Source organism: Montipora foliosa, chromosome 6 (genome assembly GCF_036669935.1).
Source record: "Montipora foliosa isolate CH-2021 chromosome 6, ASM3666993v2, whole genome shotgun sequence".
Taxonomy (NCBI): Eukaryota; Metazoa; Cnidaria; class Anthozoa; order Scleractinia; family Acroporidae; genus Montipora; species Montipora foliosa.
Window position 1 is genome coordinate 24807390 of NC_090874.1, and position 25504 is coordinate 24832893.

General features: G+C 39.4%; 1 protein-coding gene across 2 annotated transcripts in view; it reads right to left on the reverse strand.

The window, feature by feature from the left end:
• Positions 1 to 817: 817 nt before the first annotated feature.
• LOC138007029 (uncharacterized) overlaps positions 818 to 25504 on the reverse strand; it is a 27676-nt gene continuing 2989 nt past the window's right edge. Inside the window, exons 3-20 of one of the 2 annotated variants that reach the window (XM_068853707.1) lie at positions 24897 to 24974; positions 24448 to 24625; positions 21662 to 21738; positions 20459 to 20627; positions 19129 to 19187; positions 17052 to 17171; positions 16164 to 16235; positions 15527 to 15556; positions 11607 to 11824; positions 10889 to 11103; positions 9361 to 9531; positions 8390 to 8443; positions 5440 to 5540; positions 3706 to 3783; positions 3051 to 3127; positions 2884 to 2971; positions 2650 to 2780; positions 818 to 1584 (exon numbers count right to left, since the gene is read on the reverse strand). In XM_068853707.1, the coding sequence (XP_068709808.1) occupies positions 1362 to 1584; positions 2650 to 2780; positions 2884 to 2971; positions 3051 to 3127; positions 3706 to 3783; positions 5440 to 5540; positions 8390 to 8443; positions 9361 to 9531; positions 10889 to 11103; positions 11607 to 11824; positions 15527 to 15556; positions 16164 to 16235; positions 17052 to 17171; positions 19129 to 19187; positions 20459 to 20627; positions 21662 to 21738; positions 24448 to 24625; positions 24897 to 24974 (2139 nt within the window). In that variant the 3' untranslated portion in view covers positions 818 to 1361. The remainder of the gene's footprint in view (positions 1585 to 2649; positions 2781 to 2883; positions 2972 to 3050; positions 3128 to 3705; positions 3784 to 5439; positions 5541 to 8389; positions 8444 to 9360; positions 9532 to 10888; positions 11104 to 11606; positions 11825 to 15526; positions 15557 to 16163; positions 16236 to 17051; positions 17172 to 19128; positions 19188 to 20458; positions 20628 to 21661; positions 21739 to 24447; positions 24626 to 24896; positions 24975 to 25504) is intronic. The other variant, XM_068853708.1, reaches the window with a different exon arrangement.

Genomic DNA, 25504 nt, shown 5'->3' on the forward strand with positions numbered 1-25504 from the left:
TAAAATAAAAGTTCGATTATTTTCTTTCTGTTTTCTGTACCCGCGACAATTTACGCGCGACCCGCGCCAATTAGGTTATTTCAATGTGTCCATAATTATAGTTTAATTAATGGCTTTGGTCCCGCGCGTTTCCCACACTTCAGTGGTTGGGTACCTGAAGTAGTAATCGCAAGGTCGTAGGTTCACTTCCTGGACTTTTTCCGAGTACACTCGAGTCATCATCGGAATAATACATCTCTTGACAATACTTTAGCTGTGATCAAAGTGATGGAGATAATGATCTGTAGAATTTGCTTGTTCAATGAAAATGAAGACATTGGTTCAAACTGCTTGTCAGGACCAGAATGAGTGAGTTGCCAATAAGATTACCTTTTTTTAATATACGTATATCAATTTGCGACAAATGAAGGCTTTCTTGGGCTTGCAGGTATGAAACGAACTCTGTGAAACGCCGTCAGCTGTAGTTTATAATTTCGGCTCCTTTAAAGCTCCAACAATGTTTTTGGAAAGCCTAACATAAGTAGGTTTGTGAAGTTGTTTCTTCTCGCTTCCTGTTTTTTTGCGAGAAAATTACGTTCAAAGTTGGGCTTTTCCCGCTTTTTCGGCCTTTTCAGTGCGGGCTCAAAAACTAAATCAGCAGCCTGCTGTGACGTATGATATGGGGAACAGAAGCAGCGCCACTAATTAGTTTGAATAAGAAACGTCTTTAACGAGGTTGCCGTTGTCTTTGGTAAATTTCCTTACCGCATTAGAAGTGGGATCACGCTAAAGATCCAATCAACTGCAAAGTGCACATAAGCGATGAAGCACAACAACCTTTGATTAGATTATTTAATAAAAAGCTTTATAACATTCTAAGTAACTGTGGAATTGATACACGATTTGTAATCAAGGTAATCAAATACATGAAGCAGTCATTTAAGGACTGATTCTCACCAGCCATGCAACCATAAGCATAAGAACAGTTATGCGCATGAAAGGACATCCTCGACATTTGCATAAACATAGGAAGAATATTGCCATGCTGATGTCACTGTTATTTTAAGTGAGGACATGGTACCATAAGCATAAGAACAAGACTGCCAGCCAATCAGTAAACACTCTGTCCTATAGATCCCTCCCTCAGGAAATTCCACAGTTAACTCGTCCCCGAATTTGACCGTGTGTTTTGGGAGGGAATGGCCACAAAAATACGCTCTGCGCATAAGTATATTCTCTATCGTTATGTCGCGGCTATCCGCCCTAGCAAACGCATTGGCTTCTTTCGCTAAGGGTTATGAGGCTTATCCTTGGGCTTGGGCTTGGGCTTGGGCTTGGGCTTGGACTTCGGCTTTGGCTTTCGTCGTTAGTCAGGACCAGGATTAAATAAAATCATCCAGAATTGAACAGGAAACTATTTCTCGCCGTTCTTTTCTGCTTGATAGATCTGCTTGCGCACTTTGATCACCACGCTCACTGGAGTGCGATTCCACGGAGACCGTGGAAAATGTATCGGGAACAACAGCAGTTGAATCGGGTGACAGGTTTCCTCTCTCAGCCCTTTCGTGTAGTGTATTTTTCTCCAATAAGTATGTTGGGTTTTCTCTAAAACAATGATCAAACAAACAAGGATGTTTGCAGGTTTCTATGAATAACTGTCTAACAATAAACCATACTGGTCATATCATGCAAAACTACATTTTTTTTTTTAATCGAGGAAAGTGGCTTACGAAGTACATGCAATAGTGAAAATATCAACAGCTGAACAAAAAAAGCATGTTTTGCTGATATCTGAGAGGTCATGGGTTCAAAGCCCACTAAGCCACAGTTTTTCAGGCTTTCCATTTGTTGCTGCTCATGTAATGTTCAGTTTATAACTACGATAATATAAAACCTAACAATTTTTAAGGTACACCAGAAGGGATATATATAACCACAGGAGGGAAACAGATTTGCAAATAAACATGGGTGGAGGTGTGCCGCCCTCTTCTTGAAACCCTGACCCTATTTCATACCAAAGTCTACGATATTTTCCTACCCAATTTCAGACCGGACCAAACATTTGATACTATATTTCAGACCTATTTCAGCTGTTACACGGTTGGTGTAACAATTTGAGAGAGGTCTGGTTGATCGCCTAATGATGAAGAAGTCAGCTTCTTCTAAAAAACACATAACCAATTCAAGACTTGAATGAACAAACCATACCCTATTTCAGACGAAAATGGTGAAAATCGATACCCTATTTCAGACTAAAACGGCTAAAAAACCATGCCCTTTGGGCCCACACATACCTACATAGCTCACATAAGGGAGTACCTCGGGGGGTTTCGCCTCTGTCGCATGTATTATACACTAAGTAAACATGGTTGATTTTGGTATCCTCTCTAGAAAGGTAACGTTATGTAACGAAGGAGCAGGCACTTCCTGTCATTTCCGCCATAGCATAATTTGTCCAAATTATACAACGTCAACAACTTCGGATAGAAACGAATATCTTTAAATAGTGACGATATTTTGAAGTGAAATAACTTTTTCCTTGGTATTGCCGTCGTTGCACTTGAGGCAAAAGCAGTTAAAGCCTTATACCCTGACACAAATTAACTAAACAGACTATAGGCGTCTCTCAAGGTATAGAAATAGACTAAAGAATGGTTTCTCTTGCAGCACCTTGAGAATCTTTGATACGGTCGCTTCAGTGTATCAGAAGTCTTCTTGTCTCTGTACTGATTTTCTTGTGTTAATTGTCCCTTGCCTTGATCAGCGATGCCAGGTTGGTTATTACCCAAAGAGCACTGATACTATACAGTAGAATAAAAAATAGAAAACAAAGATCATTACAAAGACACGGCAAAGGGCTACCACTAATCATAGATGCTGATCAGGGTGATTCAACTGTCTAACCTCCTCAAGTATTTCCTCGGCCGTTTGAAGTAATTCCTCTGGACTTAAACAATAAAGCGTATTCTCCGTGACTCTCTTAGTTTTCATCCTGCAATAAACAATGCGATGTCAGACCTTCTGATTTATGACTAAATTCAACAACTCTTACTATTTCACCATGTACGTACCTTTTGGTGCGTAACTTGGTTGGCGGTAAATCATTCCCTGCCTTGCTCCCTCTACCGCTGGCATCGACTAAGACGGACTAAAGAAAAAGGCAATTGCGCAAGGATTACCTATACGGTCAATATAGAACTGAATAGCCCCTCCGTCGTGCTTCTGACACGAGCTTCGAGCTTTGGGGTTTAGTAGGGAGCGATTGTTTCGATGTTCGAAGGAAAAGTTCTCAGTCCCAGCGGACCTCAACAAACCTTTCCACTGTACTTAATCTCGGAAAACGTCCTAAATATATTTTGTTGTTTTACAACCTTTTTCTTGGAAGCTCACCTTCTTATTCGCTTTGAAAGACGGAAAGTGGCCATAGTCTTATCCATTCCTTTTCCTTGCGCGGACATAGATCAAGTTACAACTAGTTTTTCAACTTTTTGGGAGCCTCTAAAACAGTGATTTTGCAGGGGACAGTTTAGCAAACAACATAATTAGTTTTAGTAGAGTATCATCGCCGGAGAGAAAAGGTTTTTTTGACGTGAAAGACAACGCGCAAATATAACGCCTTGTGAGCCCCAATGGTATATATAGTTTTTTTCAAAATAAAAAGATAATTTTGCCTTGTTTCGCTCGTAACCTATAAGATTTGATTCACGACTTTATACTTTCACTTACTTTTACCACCTTCTCTTCCAAATGCCTTAACTTCCCTTTGTCAGAAGAACTAGACAAGTTGATATTAACATCCTTTACCTGCCAATAAGCAATAAAACGCTTTTAAATCGTCATCCCCGGAGTCTTTATCTGCTCTGTTGAGTAATGACCTCATGTTCAAATCCTATCAAATCTGGTACCTTTTCTCTGTGCATGCACCACATCCAGAAACTGAGTAATACCATCGCTCTTTTTTTTAGTTCCATTACTCTTCATGGGTATTAATTATATTTCTATTCAGTAAAAAATACTTCTTCGTTTGCGATTGGCTGACCCTTACCCAACGTTGTTAGATAATGAAAATGGACCTGGTAAGTAGTTGTAACACCTCTCGTGAGCTGAGCTGGATATTTTGGTATTAGTATCATCCAACTAGTGGACTAATGCAATTCCTTCATTTTAATTTATTTGATTTAAGCTAAACCTTTTGTACAATTGGATGCGACACGACACGCTTTGCAGAACCTGACCAGACTTCACTTGAGTTCCACAAACTAGGTCACATTTATTTGTTCATTCTATAAGACCTCATATCACACCTCTTATTCGTTTAAGAATTAGAGGGTCAATTAAGTAAATTTTAAATAAATAAAAAAGGTCTCTCTACACTGCCCCTTGCTGTAGAAAGAGGTTTCAAGAGAATTATCCACTTCTATTAGATACTGATGAAACACCAGGATTTCTCCTTTTACTAAAAAATCTTATCTTCACCGCGCGCAGTGAACATATCATTTTTATGTTTCACATATGAGAATATAGGTGTCGTCATGGTAAGGAACACGATTAGCCAATAAAACGCGAGCTTCCTCTTCATTGTAAGATAATTTTGTGCTCTAACATAATTCTTCTCTCCTACATTAACATTTTCATTACAAATTTTACATTACCATGATTTGTTTTTCATAACTTTCATATCTTGTTTCATGTTACACAACATACGTGTTTTAGCGGTTGGTGACCACTTTTTCATCATTTCGAAAATGAGTGAAACAAGTTGTTTAAAATCTAGACATTTCATCAATATCTATAAAATAAACAGAACATTTTTGTCGAGTGTGACTCGAAACCGCTGTATTACGCGTGTTGTTTTTCAGAGATTTCCGCTGTCTCGTCTTACTGTGACCGTACTTTTCGTAATTACGCAACTTTCAGTTGCTTGGCAAATACAAAGGGAAAAGGCCTCTCTGACTATTCTTACTGGGAATTGAGACATGAGGATATTACGTGGCCGCTTGGGGATACGAATTTTACCTTCGAGTGCTGAAAGTATCTCTCATGAGTGAGCGAAGCGAACCAGTGAGAGATACTTTCAGCACCAGAAGATAAAATTCGTATCACCGCGCGGCCACGTAATATCCTCATGTCTCAATTCCCAGTAAGAATAGTCAGAGAGGCCTTCTTCCTTTGTATTTGCCAAGCAACTGAAAGTTGCGTAATTACGAAAAGTACGGTCACAGTAAGACGAGACAGCGGAAATCTCTGAAAAACAACACGCGTAATACAGCGGTTTCGAGTCACACTCGACAAAAATGTCAAACAGCATGCGTTTTGATTATCGGTGATTGTGTTCGACAGTCGCATTGGTCTCCATAGCCCTTGCCCCTCAACCAAGTGAATACAAGAGAGAGGCCTGACAGGAAATCAGTTGAAAGACAAAGTCACGAATAGTAAGACTCTTTGTGAAGTCGGACTCACATTTTCTTCATTCTTGCACCACAATAGTAAGCCAACCGAGTGTTTACATTTGCCATGTTGACCGGCTGGATCTGCGCATGAGCAACTGGTTCGGACAATACCTATCATCAAAACAGTACCAAATTATTTATAGCGGAGCTCCGGAGCACCATGGGTAAGAAAATACGGTAACCCATCTGTGCGAGAAAATTTGGTTTTGGTGACCGTACGACCGTAACGTCCGTCCAGCCCTTCAATGTGACCAGTATCACCTGACCATATCGAGGCAATACTCCAGCTAGTTTACAGCGTACATCTTTGATATTGGACATTCACGTTATGGTCAATTGACACCTGTCAAAACAAGGAATCCGCCGCCCAGTGACCATACCGCGGGCTCAATTTTAGAGTTAATCGAGGTCAGCTTTTTTTAAGTTGACCGCTGACGCACTGGTTTTCTCTTGGATCGCAGGCTCTAGCCTGGCTAACTGCTATACATTTTTTGCGCGCTTTCTGTGGCTCGACGCGGCTACACGGCCGTACTACGTCAACTAAGGCCCTGTCCGCACGCATCCGGATATTTTTGAATCCGCAACTTTTTCTTTCCGGATTCAAAAATATTTCCATCCACACGTAGCGTATTCAAATCGAATTGACCATATTCGTATTCTCAGTAAAGGACTGGAACTAGCTTGCAATGGAGGCTAATGCGGGGAATTCTTTTCAAATGCAAATACTTTTTAATATATTTCCCCGCATTAGCCTCCATTGCAAGCTAGTTCCAGTCCAATACTGAGAATACGAATATGGTCTATTTGCCCGTCCACACGTATCCGAAACGTATCCGGGTTCACTATAGTGCTCAGGACTCCTAAAGGAAACAGACATCTTGAGAATTGATTTCACGGCAAGGAACTGGGCTCGTTCTTGTTACGTCATCCGGATAAAAAAATATCAAGATTTGGCGTCCACACGGTTCTGGATTCATATCGGATTAAAAAAATATCCACTCTGAAGAGCGTATTCAAAAAGTTCCGGATTCGCCAGCGAATTCGCCGGATACTTGGGGACGGAAGGCGCATCCGGAAAGAAAAAGTTGTGGATTCAAAAATATCCGGATTAAGTGTGGACGGGGCCTAAAGCCCTTAACAGCCGACACTTTTCGTGTGCATGGCTGTGGTCAGGACCACACTGGTGGCTACGTATTTCTTCAAGTCAAGCATCGGAAGGATATAAAGTTAAAGCTTAGTGTTCATTTTTAGTTTGTTTAGAGCTGCTTTTTGGCATGTCTTCAGAAGATTTTTAATTTTGATAAGGTCGCATGATGCCTGGACCACCTATGACAGAAGAACAGAAACAAAAGAACAGAGAAAGAGAAAGAGAACAACAAAACAGTATACCAGTGATAGCTCAAACTTGGTAAAGGTAAAGGTACATCTTATTTACCGTCGAAAGTTCCTTTACTCGAACTCTCTAGAGAGTATTCTCCCAGGAAGCTGACGTTGCGCTCATTTTACCCCCCTCTTTCCATCAGTTCTCCGTTTTAAGGGTATTTAAAGCTACTTAGGCTACACTGAAAGGAAAGAAGTCGAAACAAGGATGTGAGATCCCGGGATCGAGCTCGGGACCTTAAGCCTCGAGCACCAAGGACGCGCACTAACCGACTGTGCCACCCTTGCTCCTTGGTGGAACTTGGTGGAAGAAGTTACTCCACAAATTCTTTTCTTGGAAACTAAACCGTTAACATTTGTTATTTTTACGGATGCGTTATTTCAAGTGGATTCGTACTTTTGAAAAGTGGCTTTCCTTTGTTCAGGAACGAAACTCGAATTTTTATTCCCAAAACTAACAATCACCTCTACTCTTTTTTGGACATAAAGATATAGTTCATTTGTTTGTTTGTTTTGCTCTACAATGCGAGCGAACAAGTGTTTTTTCTCCGTTTGCATACACTGTACCTGTTTTTCGATTTGCCTCGACAGTAACAAGAAAATTTTGACCTTATGTTATAAACCAGTAATCGCAATGAGTTTTCGTAAAATTAAGGAGAAATATCACTAGCTTGTGTTTCAGAAGTTTACTTCAAGCATGTACAGGTAATTTGCTCGAGGTCTTGTTTGAAGTTCGTCCTTTCTTGGTTGCCGTATTTTGCCGATTCTTGCTCCAAGCAAAGCTAGCGTGTTTCCATGAAATACGTCAAAATGTGAATGATCTCGTGAAATAGAGTACACCAATACAACTTTTTTTTGACCTTGATCTGACAAAAAATTTCCTAACACCGATCTGTCACATCTCGAGCTAGTACGTCTGCGATTTCTAATTTTAGCGTGATTCCTATTCTCTGGCCTTTGCAGCTTTTGACAGTTGACTCTGAAATGGCTTTTTTTCCTTTTCCGTTCTTTTGCTGAGGATTTGCTCGTTTTCTTTTAGGACTCATGCGATACTAGTTGGGCAATGAATTTTTCTAAAGAAGAAAGCGAAGAAAATGATTTAATTAAGTAACCAAAAACACCAAAACGTCGACAATTCGAAAACCTTTTATTTTCACTAACCCTACAGCCAGTAAGAAAAAAAAAACAGCCCGGGAGCTTGGCTAAATCTATATATTATGGAATGCCGAATGTTACAATCTTGACTACTGCCTTAAGACGGGCGTCAAGGTCACTGAAATAGACGGTCGCTTTCGAGTTGATGAAAATCTAGATACAGCCACATCTGCATACGTGATGTATTGCTGATGGAATGATGCCAGAAAAAAGTACATTAGGTCCCTCGTTGAAGCTACTGGGCAGTGAAGAAGAAGGCCACCAAAATGTTACATTTTGAGCAATTTATATTTTGCTCTTTCCTAGTTTCACGCAAAGCGCGCACCTAACGTTGAACATTTGTTAGGTGTCTTCATGATGTTAATCACGCGACTAAATGTATCAACAACGTTGGCCAACATTATCAACCGAGTCAGGTGTCTTACCTTTATCACTGAGCACCACAGTAACATCGTACAGCTGACCTTGGGAACCTAAACCTGTTTCAAAGTAAAACCAAACGACAATAGCAGTTGCAGGCGGTTCAGAAGGAGCTATAACAAAAGTACAAAACATTTGCTTCGACATGAAATTGTTGGACAAATCAAGAGCTTTTTAGCAGATCGCTAAACATTATTGAAAGTGTAAAATATGTTGGAACCTTGTTAAAGAAGTGTTGAAAAGGTTTTCAATAGGGTTAAACTTTAATTCAACGTCCTTCAACGTTTCCTTTGTTCTGAGAAACACTACCTTCAACAGTTCTTGAGTACGTATGCTCACTACATTTTCTAAATGTAACTGTGAGATCCGATAAATTTTTAGTTTGTCAGGTATAATGTTCTCAGTCTCTAATTCCTGGGTCGGGCCATCAATGATACAACTTTGGGGTGCAAGGATGGCGCAGTGGTAAGAGCACTCGCCTCCCACCAATGTGGCCCGGGTTCGATTCCCAGACTCGGCGTCAGATGTGGGATGAGTTTAATTTGTTGCTTCTCTACTCTGCACCGAGAGGTTTTCTCCGGGTACTCCGGTTTCCCCTTTTCCTCAAAAACCAACATTTGACTTGATTTGCGTTAATTGTTAATTTCACTTTACAGTTCCCCAATTAGTGCTCCTGGTGAGCGCTAGAACGACTGGACACTTAAATAAAGTTCCTTTCCTTTTCCTTGCCCCTAGAATTGTTACAGGAGTGGTTCATATACACAAATGACACATGACAATAAATTTCAAAAAAGACTGAGTTACCAAATACTGAACATTACAGAAGGAAACTGGCCACACTCTTTCTTCCGTGGATTATGCTTCAGTGAACTGTACAGCGAGCATTATTTTCCTTCGTATGAACCAGAAGGAAAAAAAAAGACCGTCGTGACAGCTATCGTTAGTTGCACTACAGCAAAAAGCCGCTTTTACTTACATTTGGCAGAAAAGAGGAAGCCATCCTGCTCCACAGAAGTTGCAACACTTCGTATTAGTTTAACACAAGCCTCCCCTCGTTTGAAATGCCCTGCACTTTGAGCAAGGCCGTGAATATCCTCCCGTGTTACGTGCTTTATGAAATGACGTGGACTGATACGGCCAGAAGAAACTATAAGTTAGAGGAGAATTACACCAGTCAAATTCATCGTATATGTGTAACATAGATTAACACTGACTGAATACCCAGAATGTCAATGTTGCTCCTTGACTGAGAAAACTGGATTCCACTTTTAGTAAATACATCCCTGGGCCCGGTTGTTCAAAAGCCGATTAAGAATTAAGAATTAACCGCGGTGCCGTTTCGACAGTTCCACGGTCATTTTAAAGTTTAAGTTCATGGATAAAAAATTCCGCATATATACAATTTCTGAAACAATGGAATGAAAGGTAAAAAGCTAAATATTCACATAGGAACAATAAAAATAACAGAATGCGAAAATGAAGTGCAAATAAGAGGTGAAGAGAATGAAAACTATTAAAAGTGTTAAAGACTGGTTTACACTGCGAAATAAGCATGAACATAACGAAGTTCACACAGGTTACATAACCATTTAACATAAGCATAAAGAGAAGTGACATACGCAAGCGCAGTTAGCTCCAGAAAAAACTCGCGCTGGAGAATGGGACGAGCAGCGTTTCCAAAATGACGGACGAAGAAAAAATTATCCTCCTACTATTACTCCTTCTTCTTTATAGAAGACGACGGCGACAAGAAAGATAACAAGAAAACAGACTGAAGAGGTCCTGTTGGGTATTTTCTAAGGGATACTGTCCGAAAGAGGAAAGAACAAGGAGACTCGTGAACTGCGACCAGCGAACTGAGAATTCTATTTCTGGCGATTTGTCGCAAAGGCAGGGATAATTGCGAACCGCCCCAGCAAGTTTCTCGTAAAAAAATAGTACCTTCGGACGCCGTCTTAGGCACTATTAACTTGAATATCCGTTGACATCAAAAACAGCTGACACCTCGGTCTTATGATTGCACCCGGTTTACACAGTTATAAACGTGACATAAGCACAAGCATAACAAAATGGCAACGATTCCTTTTTCTTATGCTTATGCTTATGCTTATGCTTATGCTTATGTCACTCCTGGTTAACACAGCTTTTGCTTATGCGTGTTTACGCTTCAGCTTTTCTCGAAGAACTTAAAAGAATGACCAACGAGCCATTAGCTGTACGACAATCCTTAGTTTTTAGATGACTTTAGATGACCTAGGCTAGTTAATAATGGCCATAATGGACTCCCTTAGAGTGAGTCCTCATTTCTCACACAAAGATCTTTGTGTTATATTTCTAAAAGGTGAATGACAATTGTTTATACCCCGGTTAAAGAAATAGAGAGATTTTTTTGATGGTGACTCAGGGAAACTTAGAAAATATCGGAGTGCTCCTTTTCAGGAGTCGAACGAAAAGTATCAGTTACAGTAACCAGCGGATGCCGAAAACTTCGGCACTAAACTCACTTGACGATTGATCCATCGTTCTGTCGTCAGAGGGTTTATCATGATCTGGTAAACATTTAGCAGCTTCAGAATCGTTGGTGGTAAGATAATGGATATCGAGCTCTCTTTGTCTTGTGCTCGTCTTCTGATAACTTGGAAGACTGCCTCTGTCGCTAAAGAGGTCTTCTGAGGCTGGTTCTGTTGGTATTGCATAATGCTGGTAACGAGTGTTGTAACTGTTAATGGAAAGAACCATTTCAAGTCTATTATATGCCAAACAGTAACTTCAACTTCAATCTTCACTGCAAAAAGGATGCATGTCAACCCCCCATCCACCTCTGCGGACCAGGAATCGCATCCTAAGTTCGTATGTGGGCTGAGTTTCATTCGATCTCAATCTTACTTCCAGGGTTTTTCTCAGGGCACTCCCGTTTTCCTCCCTCAGAAAATCGACTCCCAGCCTATTCTATCTGGATGTGGTGCTGTGCTCCAAAGTCATAAATGGGTCGTGTTCAGGGGCCGAGCGGCTAGCCGGTCCAACCTCGTTGAGCTGCTCCCTTAGCAATTCACTCTCCGACTGCGAGAAAGGCCGATTACCAGGTCAGATATTATCATCATCATCATCATCATCATCATCATCATTATTATTATTATTATTCCTTCTTGCGACCAGTTTTAACAAAATCTTAGTTTATTGAAACAGGCCATTAAGCTGAGCTGACTAAAAAATAATAATAACCTTTGAAAGGTCTCCATATCCTGAAAACAGACCCCATGGTAAAGTTGATCATTTGTCACTGTGACATCTCGTGTATCAGACGAATGGTGGCTTGACATAATTCGATGAAATAGAGGAACGCAAGCTGCAGGCCTGTGGTTGCAGCCAGACCAAACAAACAGTGCATTCTTCACGCACTCGGGAAGTTGTGTGGTTAATCCACAGAGCACGGCATTTATCTAAAAGAAGCATGGCACAAGTCGAAAAGAGTGTTAGATATTCAAAGCAAGCAAAACAAAACACAAATGCTCAAAATACAGCCAGCAAAAGAAATCAATAATTAACCATTGTAAATGCCACTACGTCTTCACTTCGTCTTGGCTTTGATTTAATCAGAATATGTGAAAACACCGAAAAGCATGCATTTTCAACTTGAATGCTGAAAAGAAAGGTAACGAAACTCCCGTTTACCACCAGGAATTTGTAGACACATGTAGAAATTTACTTGTTCGAGTGAAAAGATGATTTTGTAGTGAAAGAAAGTGGATGGTCGTTGACGTCACCTATTGTCATTAATGTGCCAATCAGAGCCTCATTGGCTGTCGAAACAAAGGGTATTTTGTTCCTGTGGTTGGCACATTTGAATAACAAATTAAAAGCCATGTTTGTAAACAGATATTATCCCTTTAGGAAGAAACAGGATTTGGCGTGTACAAAATGGAGCAACTAAAAAATTTGAGTTTCACCTAAGACTTTAAGACGCGTTCTTTCCAAATTTACTTCTTAAAGTGAGCATATGTTATGTAGGTATTCAATATTACAAGGGCAGTCGAGGGAGGGGGGTTTGAGCTGGCAAATAACAGGGTCTAGTACAGTGCAGACCAGAAATATGCGTCCTACGCAGACGCAAAACGCACGCGCGTTTTTTGCGCACACTCGATTTTAAATGCGCGTTTCCAAACGCGCATTTGATGCGCGTTTTTTCTTTTGTTATGCAAACTCGTATCGTAGATGTGATGTTCATTGTTCCACGAAACAATAGACAGACGATAAAATGAATATTTAATTTCTGTGATCAACTTACCAGAACATTTGAATTGAAGAGCGGTGTCAACTGATCATTGTGAGTTTTCGAAACGAACCTACAAAGTTTTAAATTCTTTCGACATTCGCTGAATGAAAAATAATAAAACTCTGTTGTCATCCTGCAGCTGACCACTGATAGTTAAGTTATTTTGACCTTTCTGTTGCCGAAACTGCAGTTTGGATCGTTGTCATAGGAAATGCCAGACAACGGAGAAAATAATTATGTAGACGTAGCTTCTGACCTTTCCGCCAATTCTTCGCAATAAAAGTGCTTTGCCGAAAATTTGTCGAGCTTAAGAATTTCGGGAAAAAAAGAAAACAGCGCTACTGAGGAGTTTTTGTAACATCCCAAGTTTTTCGCGAACGTCAAATACTGAGAATGGCGCCACAGAAGTCGTCATGAGATAACTGCTTTGAGGCTCCGACAAGTAAACATTTGGTTCCAGGCTCTCAAACAAAAGAAGACGACATTAGGGCCGGCGTTTTTTGTCACACAGGGTTTCACTCCGTATGCTTCCAGCCAACCCTGCGTTAATTCTCCTCCGTAAAGCTTAACTAAAGAAAGAAATTGGCGCAGAAGATATCTTAAAGGGGAGATTTTTCAACTCCGAGCGCATTCCAATGAATCTTGCTGAAGTAATACAGCTTCAATTCGCAAAAGGACACAATGCCGAGACGCCTTTTGAATGTCACGCACGCATTACAAAAATTATTAAACAATATTCGAGAAAGAACCGGTATTACAGATGGCGTAAGTAAGTTTTGTTTGCGAATGAATATACTCCTTATTTCGTTGATTTTACTGCATTTCACTCCGCCGTTCGTCCAAGTCTTGCTCTTAGCGATATTTGTTGTTGATCGACTAACTTTACTGACCGTCGATTTCTGTTGGCAAAACCGATGTCTTTCAAATTGAAAATAGTCCTGTTTTACGTTTTAATCACAGGAAAATATTTATTCCCCTCATTATGTCATTTGTTGATGCAGCGAGAAGTGAAAGTAATTTTCAAATGTCTGAAATTAAATGTGAAGCGGAAGCGAGTGCATTGTTGACTCGAATTTCACTTGGAAGCACGCGTTATTTGAAATCAAACACTTCACTGTTGACATAGCCATTGTCTTGCGCTAAAACTAACAATAAAACTTAAACAATGAAAAGACAATGGGCCAACTCATACATACTAATTATCTTTGGTGAATGCGCGTTTTTGATGCGCGTGTTACAAACGCAGACGCGTGTGCGCATTTTCGTATGCTCGTTTCACACGCGTTTTTTGGGACGCATATTTCTGGTCTGCACTGTAAGTTTAGGGAATAGGGAGCAGAATAGATTCATTTCAGCTGTGACGTGTGTATCACCAAATCTGTTCTAATGATTATTTGAAAGCAGTGGGATTTGGATTAAAAAAAGATCAGCTATAGCTTCGCTTCTAACATGTTTTCATTCGGTTCATTATGACTCTGACTCTCACGGCTACTAATAGCTGTTACTACGGTTGAGCCTACGTCTCAATGGTTTTAGTTTCAGAAGGCGCTTTCGGGTCAAAAAAATAATTTTTTTATCGAAGGACTGTGTAATTTATTGATTCTCGACTGTTTCCTTCCCTCTTTTTCCGAGTAGTTTGAGGTTTGTCTGGCTTAGTGTGTGCCGTATATGCTTTTACTGTAACTTAGGAGTCAATTTTTTTTTTGTTTGGAACTGTAAATATGCAAAATAATACGGTTCAGCCCCGTCGAGTAAAAATAGCAGCGTGAGGGCTAGATATAATTAATAAGTAACTTTAAAAGGAAAACAACGAATTATTTGAGTACAAGAAACGTGACTTTTCAAAATGCTGAAAAACTATCAGTGTTTAACGGAAGTAACAACCCCAAATATGCAAAACTATCGAGGCCAGCTTCCATTCAACAACTGTAGTTTCCCTTCTTCTGAGAAAAACATAAATTCTGAATAGGAACTCATTCCTTTTTTTTTTTTCGCATTTCACGCGCTAAAATCTCTTACGCTTCTCTATATCTGATCGAATGTTGACCCGAAGGTCTCGCTTCCACGCTCTCTGAAACGAAAACCGCTGAAACGTGGGCTCAACGGTCATAATAGCTATTAGTATAATTTGCAGCGGTAAATACAAGAAGTTAGTGTCATATTCTTGGGTTTCACTCACGTGATCAACAGCCATGTTTTTCAACGAAAACAAAAGAAGACTTTAGCATAATAATAGCTTTCAATTCCCGGAGGATTGGATCGGGACACCAACATGGCCGCCATTTCATTGTTTGGGGACACCAACATGGCGGCCGTGAAGTGTGCTAAGCTAATCAAGCACTTTTCGTGCCTTTTTATCTTGTTTTAGCCCGTTGTTTTGCACTTTCTTGATATTCACCGCTGAAAATTACACTAAAACAATCATTCGCCTCAGGCTCGGTAAATATTTACCAATATTCACTTCGCCTTCGGCGAATAATTCTTAATTACTTTCCTGGATTGCTTCACCCCATTTTACAGGTAAAAAACATTCCGAACCGAAAGTGGGTCAAATTACAGATGCATGCATTGTAATGTAAAGTTTATGGAATTGTTTTGAAAACTCCCTAATAGACAACATTTTGTTTTCCCAATACAGATCATGTGATAATACTTAGGAGGCTTGGTCCTTTGTTTTGTTCATTAAAAAGAGTGTCTGCAGGCATATTCATGCTTGCATGCCCTCATTTTAATGAACAAAACAAAAGACCAAACCTCCTGAGTATTATCACATGATCTGTATTGGGAAAACCAAATGTACAAGCCGAAAAGGTCTCTTATGTACCTATAGCAATCGAACGCCAAGAGAAAGTGAAGGTACGATATTTACCATTTGTGGATTGTTGAGGAGTTTATCCGCCTATTGAAAGGTAAAAAAAAATTGTCATCTCAAAAAAGCATAATATAAAACCTCAATCACGTGGATTGCGATTGTCAAAAAGAAAAAGAATGGTCAAGGATTCTTCAACATCTCTTACTCATTGCAAGAGGTGATGAACATGTTTGGAATCGATGGGACAAAATTCCCGAAATCATTTAACTGGCCATGACCTAATCTTCCTTCTTATATTTTTCAACTAAATTTACAAGATCCAAACAGCGAAACGGCAGTTTTTCATAACTTTGAAATCCCTTTTGTCGCGATAGACTCCTTTCCGCACAATAAAGACCCGAGGGATCAAATTGTGTCCATCATCAAAAATCACATGTTCTCCAATGTTCGTCACGACTTGTACACAGGGAAGAACCTGAAGAAGATAAGGCAATAGTGTGCCTAAACAAATTGCATACGTACTATACATGACGTACAGAGTCGAGAAATAAAATATAGCAAGGTCATTGGTACTTTGAAGAATTCTTCTCTTGAAGATTTCGACTACATGTGATACGCATTCCGCATGTTGACAGGCACTTAAAGACTAAGTTTTTGAAGCCAAGATGTATAGCTAGGATGAATATTAATTCACCTTAATACATTTGATTCCTGCTGCCAAAGCTGCTTTGTGGTGATCGTCACGAGTCCACACAAAATGCGTTGCCTAGAGACAGAAAATTAATATCAATTACTTCCGAAGTTGCATAAAACTGTGAATCTTTGGGAGAAAATAGTTAAGAACCGAACAGCCAAAACAAGCAGATCAATCCCTTAGCTCCTAATTCTGCTTGTAAACGGTCAGTCAGAGACATTCTTTTTTCCTATTCATTTTTTGTGAGAAAAGTGGAGAACACTAAGACTACGTGTCAAATACAGTGGATGCACTGCCGCTCCATTTTATTCCACGTCGCCTGTTTTATATTCGGCTTTGGTACTATAGCAAATCCTCCGCCATGGTCAAACTCAGTTGGGTCGCCCAAAAACATCGACCAACTATATGGGATACTGGATGCCTCCCTGAAGACCTACCAACCTTCATGCAGAGCCGCGATGGATGGCGTGATAGAGCAATGAATATCCTGATATAACTTGAATAAAGTGTTTTGATCGTTTTCTGATGGGGCTATGCTGAGAATTCGAAATTCACTCTGCATCCCATGGGAAGATGCAAAAGTAGGAAAATATGGCCTTTGAACTTAACATTCAACATAAAAATACTGTTGCAATTCACCTTTAAGCATGTCTTTGAACATGAATCACCTCGAGACTCTGAGACTCGTACATATCCTTATTCTATTTCTAGTCAGCCTCAGCCACGTCATTTTCATTAAATCAGATTTTTTAACATCTTCCTTCATACCCAACTATCTACCTACGTAAGTACTCATCTACATGTACAGTACTTAGTTATCTGTCCGTTTGTCTGTCTACACAAGGAAAATAACAAAATCCTTCTAACAGACAAAGCTTTAGTGTTTACCCTGTGTGACAGATCAATGCTGTGAAGTCTCTGAAGCCAAGCAAACAGTCCTGGATTAGGTGGTCTATCAAAATTCCATGGAAATGTGCACACATGCACAAAGAACACAGGAATTGATGTCTACAATTAGAACAAAAGACATATCTGTTTTGCGGATATTACACTGTAGGTAAAAGAAAGGCAAGCTGCTCATGCAATATTTGGAATACTAGGAACCTTAAGATCTACGACGGCGATGACCACGAAAACGTCACCTCAATATATAACTTGCACTATCGTACGTCCTTCGCGATTATTCCATCTCGTTCACGTCCTACAATGTGGACCAAGTATCTTATGAAGTAAACTGGTACGAGCGGTTTCAGAGAAAAAAATATAGACTTAAGAGTTTACATTTGTAAGCTCATGTTGTCGTCAAAACCTTAAATTTGGTGATTTCATATGAAATATTCCCGTTTAAAGCAATGATATTAATGTTTTGCCGCGCTGTTATTGTCCTTGCCGTAACCGTCGTCGTTTCGTAAACTCCTTAATGGCAAGATGACCGTACAGGTGCCTATTCATCAAAAACAACAGATTTTGGGTCGAAAATAGGGGAAATTCCACTTGTATCTTTCTAAACTTGTTTCTAAAGTTATGTGATGTGTGAAAAATGGTAACTTACTTGTTCAAAACGTTTTGTACTCACTTTTTTCAGTGTTCTGTGATTCTATTTCACAGCCCATACTGGTTTTCTGTCTCTCCTGTGTGGCGCGAGGCCGTTTTGGGATCACGAACACGGCATACAGAGGGCTAATAATCGTTCCAGCTTTCGGACAAAGAACGAAACTTAATTCTGACCCCTTAAACAGCCCTGTGGGTGTTCTTGTGATTCGTTCTCCTTCTTATCATGCATTTTCAATTGACTGAGTGTCTGCTTGGGATCGACATCTTTCTCAAAAGCAGTGCCAGATTCATTGGTCTCTAATGATGATTGAATACAACTTCCTATTTTCCATTTACACCAATCATAATGAAGATGAGGGAGTTGCTTCGTGGAGCGCAATTAGACGATTAAGTTAGTAAATGCAATCTTAAATGCGCAACTAAGAAATTATCCCGCTAGCTCGATCACATAGAATAAAATGTAATCCAGAGATTTTAGAGAAGACACCAAGGCTGGATTAAGAGGTGAAGGAAAAACGGAAAATGCCGCCGGGTAAGTTTCATTTAAAGTGTCCATCACTTCAACAAACTTTCCCACTTTAACCTCTATCATGTGGTATAATTATATTCAACACGATTGGGTATATGCATTGTTCTGACAGACAATTGAGAAAATACGGTATACTATATCAATAATTTATACTGCATGTATAAAAAAGTAGGGACCTGTACGGACATCGGAATACCTTGCAAGAACTATAAGAAACAATAATTATTTGTAAACTGCTTGCAGTCCCTTCTCAGTCAGTCGAGCCTCCCTCTTTAGTCACGCCCGCGAGCCGACGGGAGAATGGAGAGAGAGTGTCTACCTCGGCTCTTCGGCTCGCTTGCGTGACTAAAGAGGACGATTCGACTGAAACTGAACTGAAACTGAAAAACTTTATTTAAACATGTGACATTGATGAGCCTAAAAAAGACTCGACTGACTTTGAAGGGACTGCTAGCAGTGTATAAAGTGATGATGGCAAGCCAAATTGGAGTACAATTGTCATTGGGCTCTGGAAGAGTTAGTCAGTTACCCGCAAACTGTTAATTTAAAAATTCTTGAAAGGAATGAAGTTAATTACCAACGCATAATTTTTCTGGAATCTTTACGCTAGAACGTTGACAAGAACTCTGTCAATGAAAAAAAATGATTTCCCAAGGGAAGGCATAATTAAGTGCCGCTCTTAAGATCTATTAAGAGCCGAAATATAAAGCAGTACTTTTTTTTTTTTAATAATTAAATTTATTGTCCCCCGCGAAGAAGAACCAGACTTTCGGTTCGAAAATTTTGGGAGCACTATCTTAAATCTTTTAGATTAGTTTTAAATTAGATTAGTTTTAATTGACAAAATGTCAACTTAAGAAGACACTAATTCAACAAACGTACCTCTTTGGTCCATTCCCTGACAACTCGTTTCATTCCATCCACACATGCACATTTCCCACCTGTGAAGTATTACATGTATATGTGGAGGAGAAAAGAAATCAATACAAAATCAATGTGCCTTTCATTTAGTATGGTGCTCTCGTGTAACAACTTAAGAGTAAATTGAAACTGAGGTTAAAGGTGCTAGAACATATCAAATGCCCTTATTTCTCCTTGTAATTTTAACTTTGACGTTTGCAATTTTGCCGACATCACCATCACTAATCATACAACAATGTAAGGTCCATTGCATTTCTTACATGACTAATTACTTTTGCCACTTAGATTTAAAGTGGAAGTATGATAACAAATCACTACCTTTTTTTCCTTTAGACTTTGGAAGTGTGTTTGCTTAACACCTGCCTGGAAAATGTTTGAGCTTTAATTTTTCCCCAAAGGATGTTTCCTAGAGTACGTTTTGGCTTTCATGCAGGGTCCGCTATTACTCACGTTCAGAACTGACCGACAGGACCTCAATATAGCTTAAAATTTCAGAGTGTAAATGCAGTATGCAAAACAAAAGTTTAAAAGTCTGAATACCCTAAACTCTCATCCTGCATATTAATTCATATTAAATAGGAAAATTCCAGTTAAAATAAACAAGTGTCTTTTGTAAATTAAGGCTTAAAACTTGGGTCACTTATTGTTTAGTTAACATGGTTTTGAAATCCAAAGAAAAAAATATTTGATTTTTTTTATCATAGTACCACTTTAAAGTGCTCCTAAACTCAAATGCTTTTCGTCCACAATATTAATCACCCCACCAAAAGCAAACATCTTTTACTGGTCATTCTTACCTCAAAATTTCAATTTTTATCTGTTGGGCAAGACACACAAATTTATCAAAATTAAACTACAGTGTAGCTGTAATTTGGACCCACGACCGTGATGTGAGAGGCATGGGTCTATTCTTGATTTTACGTCACAAACTGCTTTGCACTGCAAAATGTCTTTGAAAACAGGAATGCAAAGCAGTTTGTGACGTAAAAAGTCAAGAATAGACCCATGCCTCTCACATCACGGTTGTGGGTCCAAATCACAACTAGTTCTGTGAAGTATACGTCACCTGCACAGCACAGAAAAAGCGAAATTCTGGGTAACAATGTTGACAAAAATTGTTTGCTTTGGATGGGGAGATTTCTATTAGGAATGAAATATATTAACACGATGTAAACGTTTAGGTGCACTTTAATTGATTCCAAGAAATACTGAAATTAAGATTAAGATTATACATTAACTGTTACTGAAACTCTGTTATTGTATCTTTCTTATTTATTGATTGCAGTCTTACCACCACACACTTGTTTTTCATTCAGTCGAAATAAAATGACTCTTCCACAAGGATTATTGCAACTCCAGTTATTTATGACATCAATGGCCTTTTTGTGCACATTAGATTGTCTATCCTCTTCATCTTCAAAAAGGCCTTCCCATTGAAGTATGAGAGCTGGGATAACAAACTACATTGTATGAAAAGACAAAACAAAGTGATTAAAAATTCTACACCATTGGTCCACCATAATAAGTCAACAGTAATAGACAACAGTTATTGTCAAATCAGTAACTGGCATACAGGTTAAATTATGTACTGAATATTTTATAACCTCGAGTCTTTCATGTTCAGTAATAATAATTATTATTCAGTCTTTCATTACTCCCAGGAGGGAGGTCATCATTTCCATCCCCAGTCAGACCAATCATGCCTTTGTTAATAATAATTTTCTTGTAGTCTGTGATATCTACAATGGTTAGACTACCAAAACAAAAGGGCAACAAAACAAGGGCTGGCCCAATCTCACATTACTTGTACATCAACTAAAAATAATTCAATTTCTTTCCAAAGATGGTGTTAAGCCCTGTGGCCAACAACTCCAAACATTGTTGGGTGTTACATACATGTTGCATCTGTTTGCACACCCTGTTGCATGTTGTTGGGAGTTGTTGCACGAAGCTTGCACTTGGTCAAACTTTTGAGCCAACAACTTCCAACCATTCTTTTGTTCTGTGATTGCCAAAGCATAGTGCAACAATTTTGGGTCCAAATTTTGCACAGCTCTTCCAACATTGTTGGGGCCACGCATGTGCATTACATATGGTCTCCATGGAGATAGCAATGAATTAACATGTTGAAACAAGAGAGCACCCAAATTTTGTAAGTTTACAAAGTCTTGTGATGTATCATTCCCATAATACAATGCACCTCCTTACATTGTTGGAAGTTGCTGCATCCGTTTGCAGGGGCTTTACAGTTTTTATCAATACATGTAGAATTGTGACTGTAAGGTTTTCCTAAGCAACTGGATTTTCTCACATTGTTGCAATCTACTGTACAGTACAATGTAATTTGAATTTTCCTTGACATCATCAAAGTAAGTACGTCATTCCTATGTAATGTACATGTGTATGCTCCAAGCACCAAGGTTATGTGCACCCTACAACCTTTTGAGTAAAATTGGTCTAAAGCAAGAACGACTCTGGTCAGCATAAAGGATACCTTGTAAGGTGTGTCACAAACCAGCTGAACCTCAACTTGAACAATATCATGGAAGCCTTCTTCCTCGTCAGGTGCCTCTGAAAATTACGGTAATGTATTTTGACACATACCTGACATACATGTATTGTCAATTTCGAACAACTGGGGCCTGGAGGACAAAACAATAAGATTGTTTTGCATTCATTTCTCTCAGTGGAGAGAACAACCATTGTTTTGTCCTCCAGATGGGAATTACTGAAATGGATCTATACAATGTACTAGTCTTGTAGAATAAACTGATGGTTTCCGGCTAGATTACAGTGTACATGTACATGTATTTGATATGGGATATTCATGTTACGGTCAAGCGGCCGGAGCTTATCCCAGATTCCGTAGCATGAAGCGACTGAGACTATCATTACTACCCCCCTGGATGGGATGCTACTTGTCAAAAACCTGTCTGCCATTACTCAAATCGCCAACTGGTAGGTCTGCTATTATTTGTATCAGCGGTCTTCTTGTGACGTCATCCAATCAAGACAACACAACAACGCCATATCAAACCTTCAATATGGCGATGAATTTGTCTCCTTCGAATTCTCCTTATTCTTTGTCTGAAAGCGAGTTAGACAACGACTTTGAAACAGAAGAACACACAGTACAGCAAGCTGTTGATCTTCCTCCTCACAACGAAGAACTGCAGCGCCTACGGAGGAAGAGGCCGACGAGTACCATGCAACAATAAAAGCAACAACAAGAACTAGAACAACAATTTTAACAACAATTTTATAGCCATTACGAGTTTCCTTTAAGGAACTGATAGAACTAAAACTAAACTACAGGATGTGCTGTACTTGAAGGACCGCAAAAAACATGAATCACTAAAACGGGCCTGGCATACAGGATTTCAAAGCGTCACGCTTTAGTTTTGAAGCAGAGAAAAAACGTAAACCAAGGAAATTATAAATGGTAGTTTACTTAGCCAAGAACAAGTCTTATATAAGTCTTAGATAAGTCTTATATAAGTACCGAAAGATGATGCTTGGAAACTATGCACAGGTAAAACCCACGAAATAACATGGAAAACCCTCACCATTCGACGGCCACGGCTTGAAGTAGACAGCTCTTTAGGGCCGATTTACACGGTACAATTTTTGTCGCATGCAACAAGCTCACGACTTACGATTGTCGCAGCATTTTAAAACGTTACAAATTTTTTCTGACGTACACAACAATCGTAAATCATGTCGTGGGCATGTCGTAAGTCGCATGGGACAAAAATCGTTCCGTGTAAATCGGCCCTTATCCTTTTTCTTCCATATTATCGGGACTGAAGATGGCTGGAGGCGTTTCATCGCACCTCCGACATGAATCGTTCCAGCGAAACAATCCTCCGTGAAGTGTTCCGAGCAAATGTCAAAACGGCCTGTGGGATTGAAGTTTGCCTGGTGAGCAGAGGCAAATCTTTTCCATTGAACTCTTATAAAACTTGGGTTAACAGGGAAATTGTATATCGAAATTCCCGCTTTAGGGTTGGAAGGATTGCTGCAACCCTGCACAACGCAAAGACTAGACGGCATAATCTTTTCCAAGGCAAGCGTAGACAAAAACACACCACGAAGGATAAAACATGAACCTCGCACTCCTCTTCAGCGAGGTTGACCAGCAGAGTTATTTTCATAGAGTTACGACATTAGAGTTAAGTTTCCAAAATCCTGAATTCAAGATTTTGAAAGGCCTAAATCCTGAATTCAGAAATACAGAAAGTATCCTAAACATGCATAAAAGCTAACCTTAGGCCTAAGGTTAGCTTTTATGAATGTTGGCTGAGGATTTTGGAAACTTAACTCTACCTCTACGACATACTGTAACTCTATGAAAATAACTCTAAGTTAGAATAGCTGGCCCCCTCTTCGGCATACTAAAGTAGCCACGTTTGTTTTGATGTCTTGATTGGATGACATCACATCCTTCGCGACCCAACTCTCTCTTTTGAACACAGCCATTTTTGAATTGAGTAATGGCAGGCAATCATATCGAGAATTCGTAGTTCAAAAAGTCCGACTTCTCGTCAGAGTCATGGCTTAAAATTTGGCATGGTAGGTACATGTACTTATAATACATACTTTTGAAATATAAAAAGAAAAGGTAAGGTAACTTTTTGATCATAGTACCACTTTAAGCTACAATAGTTTAAGTTATTGTAAGAATAAATAACCCCGGAATAAATAACCACTTTTAGGCTTGGCTAAATCTACAGTATATATGATGGTAACCCATCTGTGTGAGAAAATTTGGCTTTAGTCACGCATGACCAATTACGACCGTAGACACGTCCACCCCTCCATGTATGCCAATGTGACCATAATGCTGGCTCAAGTTTAGAGCTCATTGAGGCAGCCATACTCCAGCTAGTTTACAACATACTCTTTGATATTGGACATCCATGTTATGATCAATTGACAGCTATCAAAACAAGGTATCCACTGACCAGTATCACATGACCATATCATGGGCTCAACATTAGAGCTCATCAAGGTCAGCTGTTTTTTTTTTTAAGTTGACTGCTGACCAGGTACTGGGTTTCCATTGGATCGCAGGCTCAAGCTATCGTAAGAATAAAATAACCCGGGAGTTCTGATTTTAGGCTGGGCTAAATCTATAGTCGACATTACTGTATAATGATTTAAGCATTGAAATAAAAATGGTCATTGCACGTTGCTTTCCAATCTTGTGTCCGCAACTACTTTGCATATACATGGACACAATGAGCAAATACTCTTTGAGAGTACATGTATGTAACTCACCTGAAATTGCTTTCTCAAACCATTGTTCCACATCCATTGCAGTTTCTTTAAATGGAGCATTAAGAGACATGCATTCAAACTGATGGGCAAGTTCCCATTCCCTTGCCCATTGACAAATAAACGAACCATCAGCAGCAGAGACACGAAAATTTACCGCCCTGTATGTACAATGCGGTATCTGTAAAACAATACATGTAGTAAGCAGTACATGTAAATGGAATAAGTTCATTGCTCACAAAGATGACAATAAAATTAATCTTGACAAAAGTAATTTGATTTCCTTCCTTTGCCTCCCAAGGAATGTACCCACTCAGCTCTTCATAGGGAAGTCAGTGGTGTACTGTAAAATTGAACAAGACTGTCTGGAGCTGCACAAGAGCATTTAGCTCTAGTAGAATTTTCTGAACACTTCTAATATTAAAGATTGCATCAAGTTCTGCAAAATGTACCTTATTTTTGAGAATATTAAAGTAAGAACGTCTGGTTTTCTTGTTGCTGTTGTCATCATCTACAACCACACTTTTCCCCTAAATGATAACAATCACAACAATGTCATCAAACTTAAATAATTAACAGTGCGGCCATGGGCTGAGGATGGTTTTTGCTCTGCACGTTGTTTATTTATTTATTTTTGGTTTTGTCGGTGACCAGACCCAAACTTCCACTCAGCCATGTAGCCAGTGGGGCTTGGAATCACGCAACTTATGATGTTTATTTGCCAAAAGCTGTTAAAACGTTAATGTCCTTAAAATTTTATGAATATTCTTCTACTATCTCTTAGGAAGACGTCTTGAATAAGATCGTGATTGTTTTGAACTTTTATTTCACCAGGAGCAACAGTCATTGACCTAACTAATTTTTTTCAGACTGAGTATTTTTTGTATTCTTAGACACTTGAGAGAAGTGAATTGTCGTGCTGTTTTTAATTATTGATTGCAGAAGCGAGTTCAGAAATCGGGTTGGGGGGGGAAATGAAATATTTGCAAGCCAAGCAAAGAACACGTCAGGACTTGCGAGGATTACATGTAAGTCATTGGTAGGGAAATAACCACTGTAC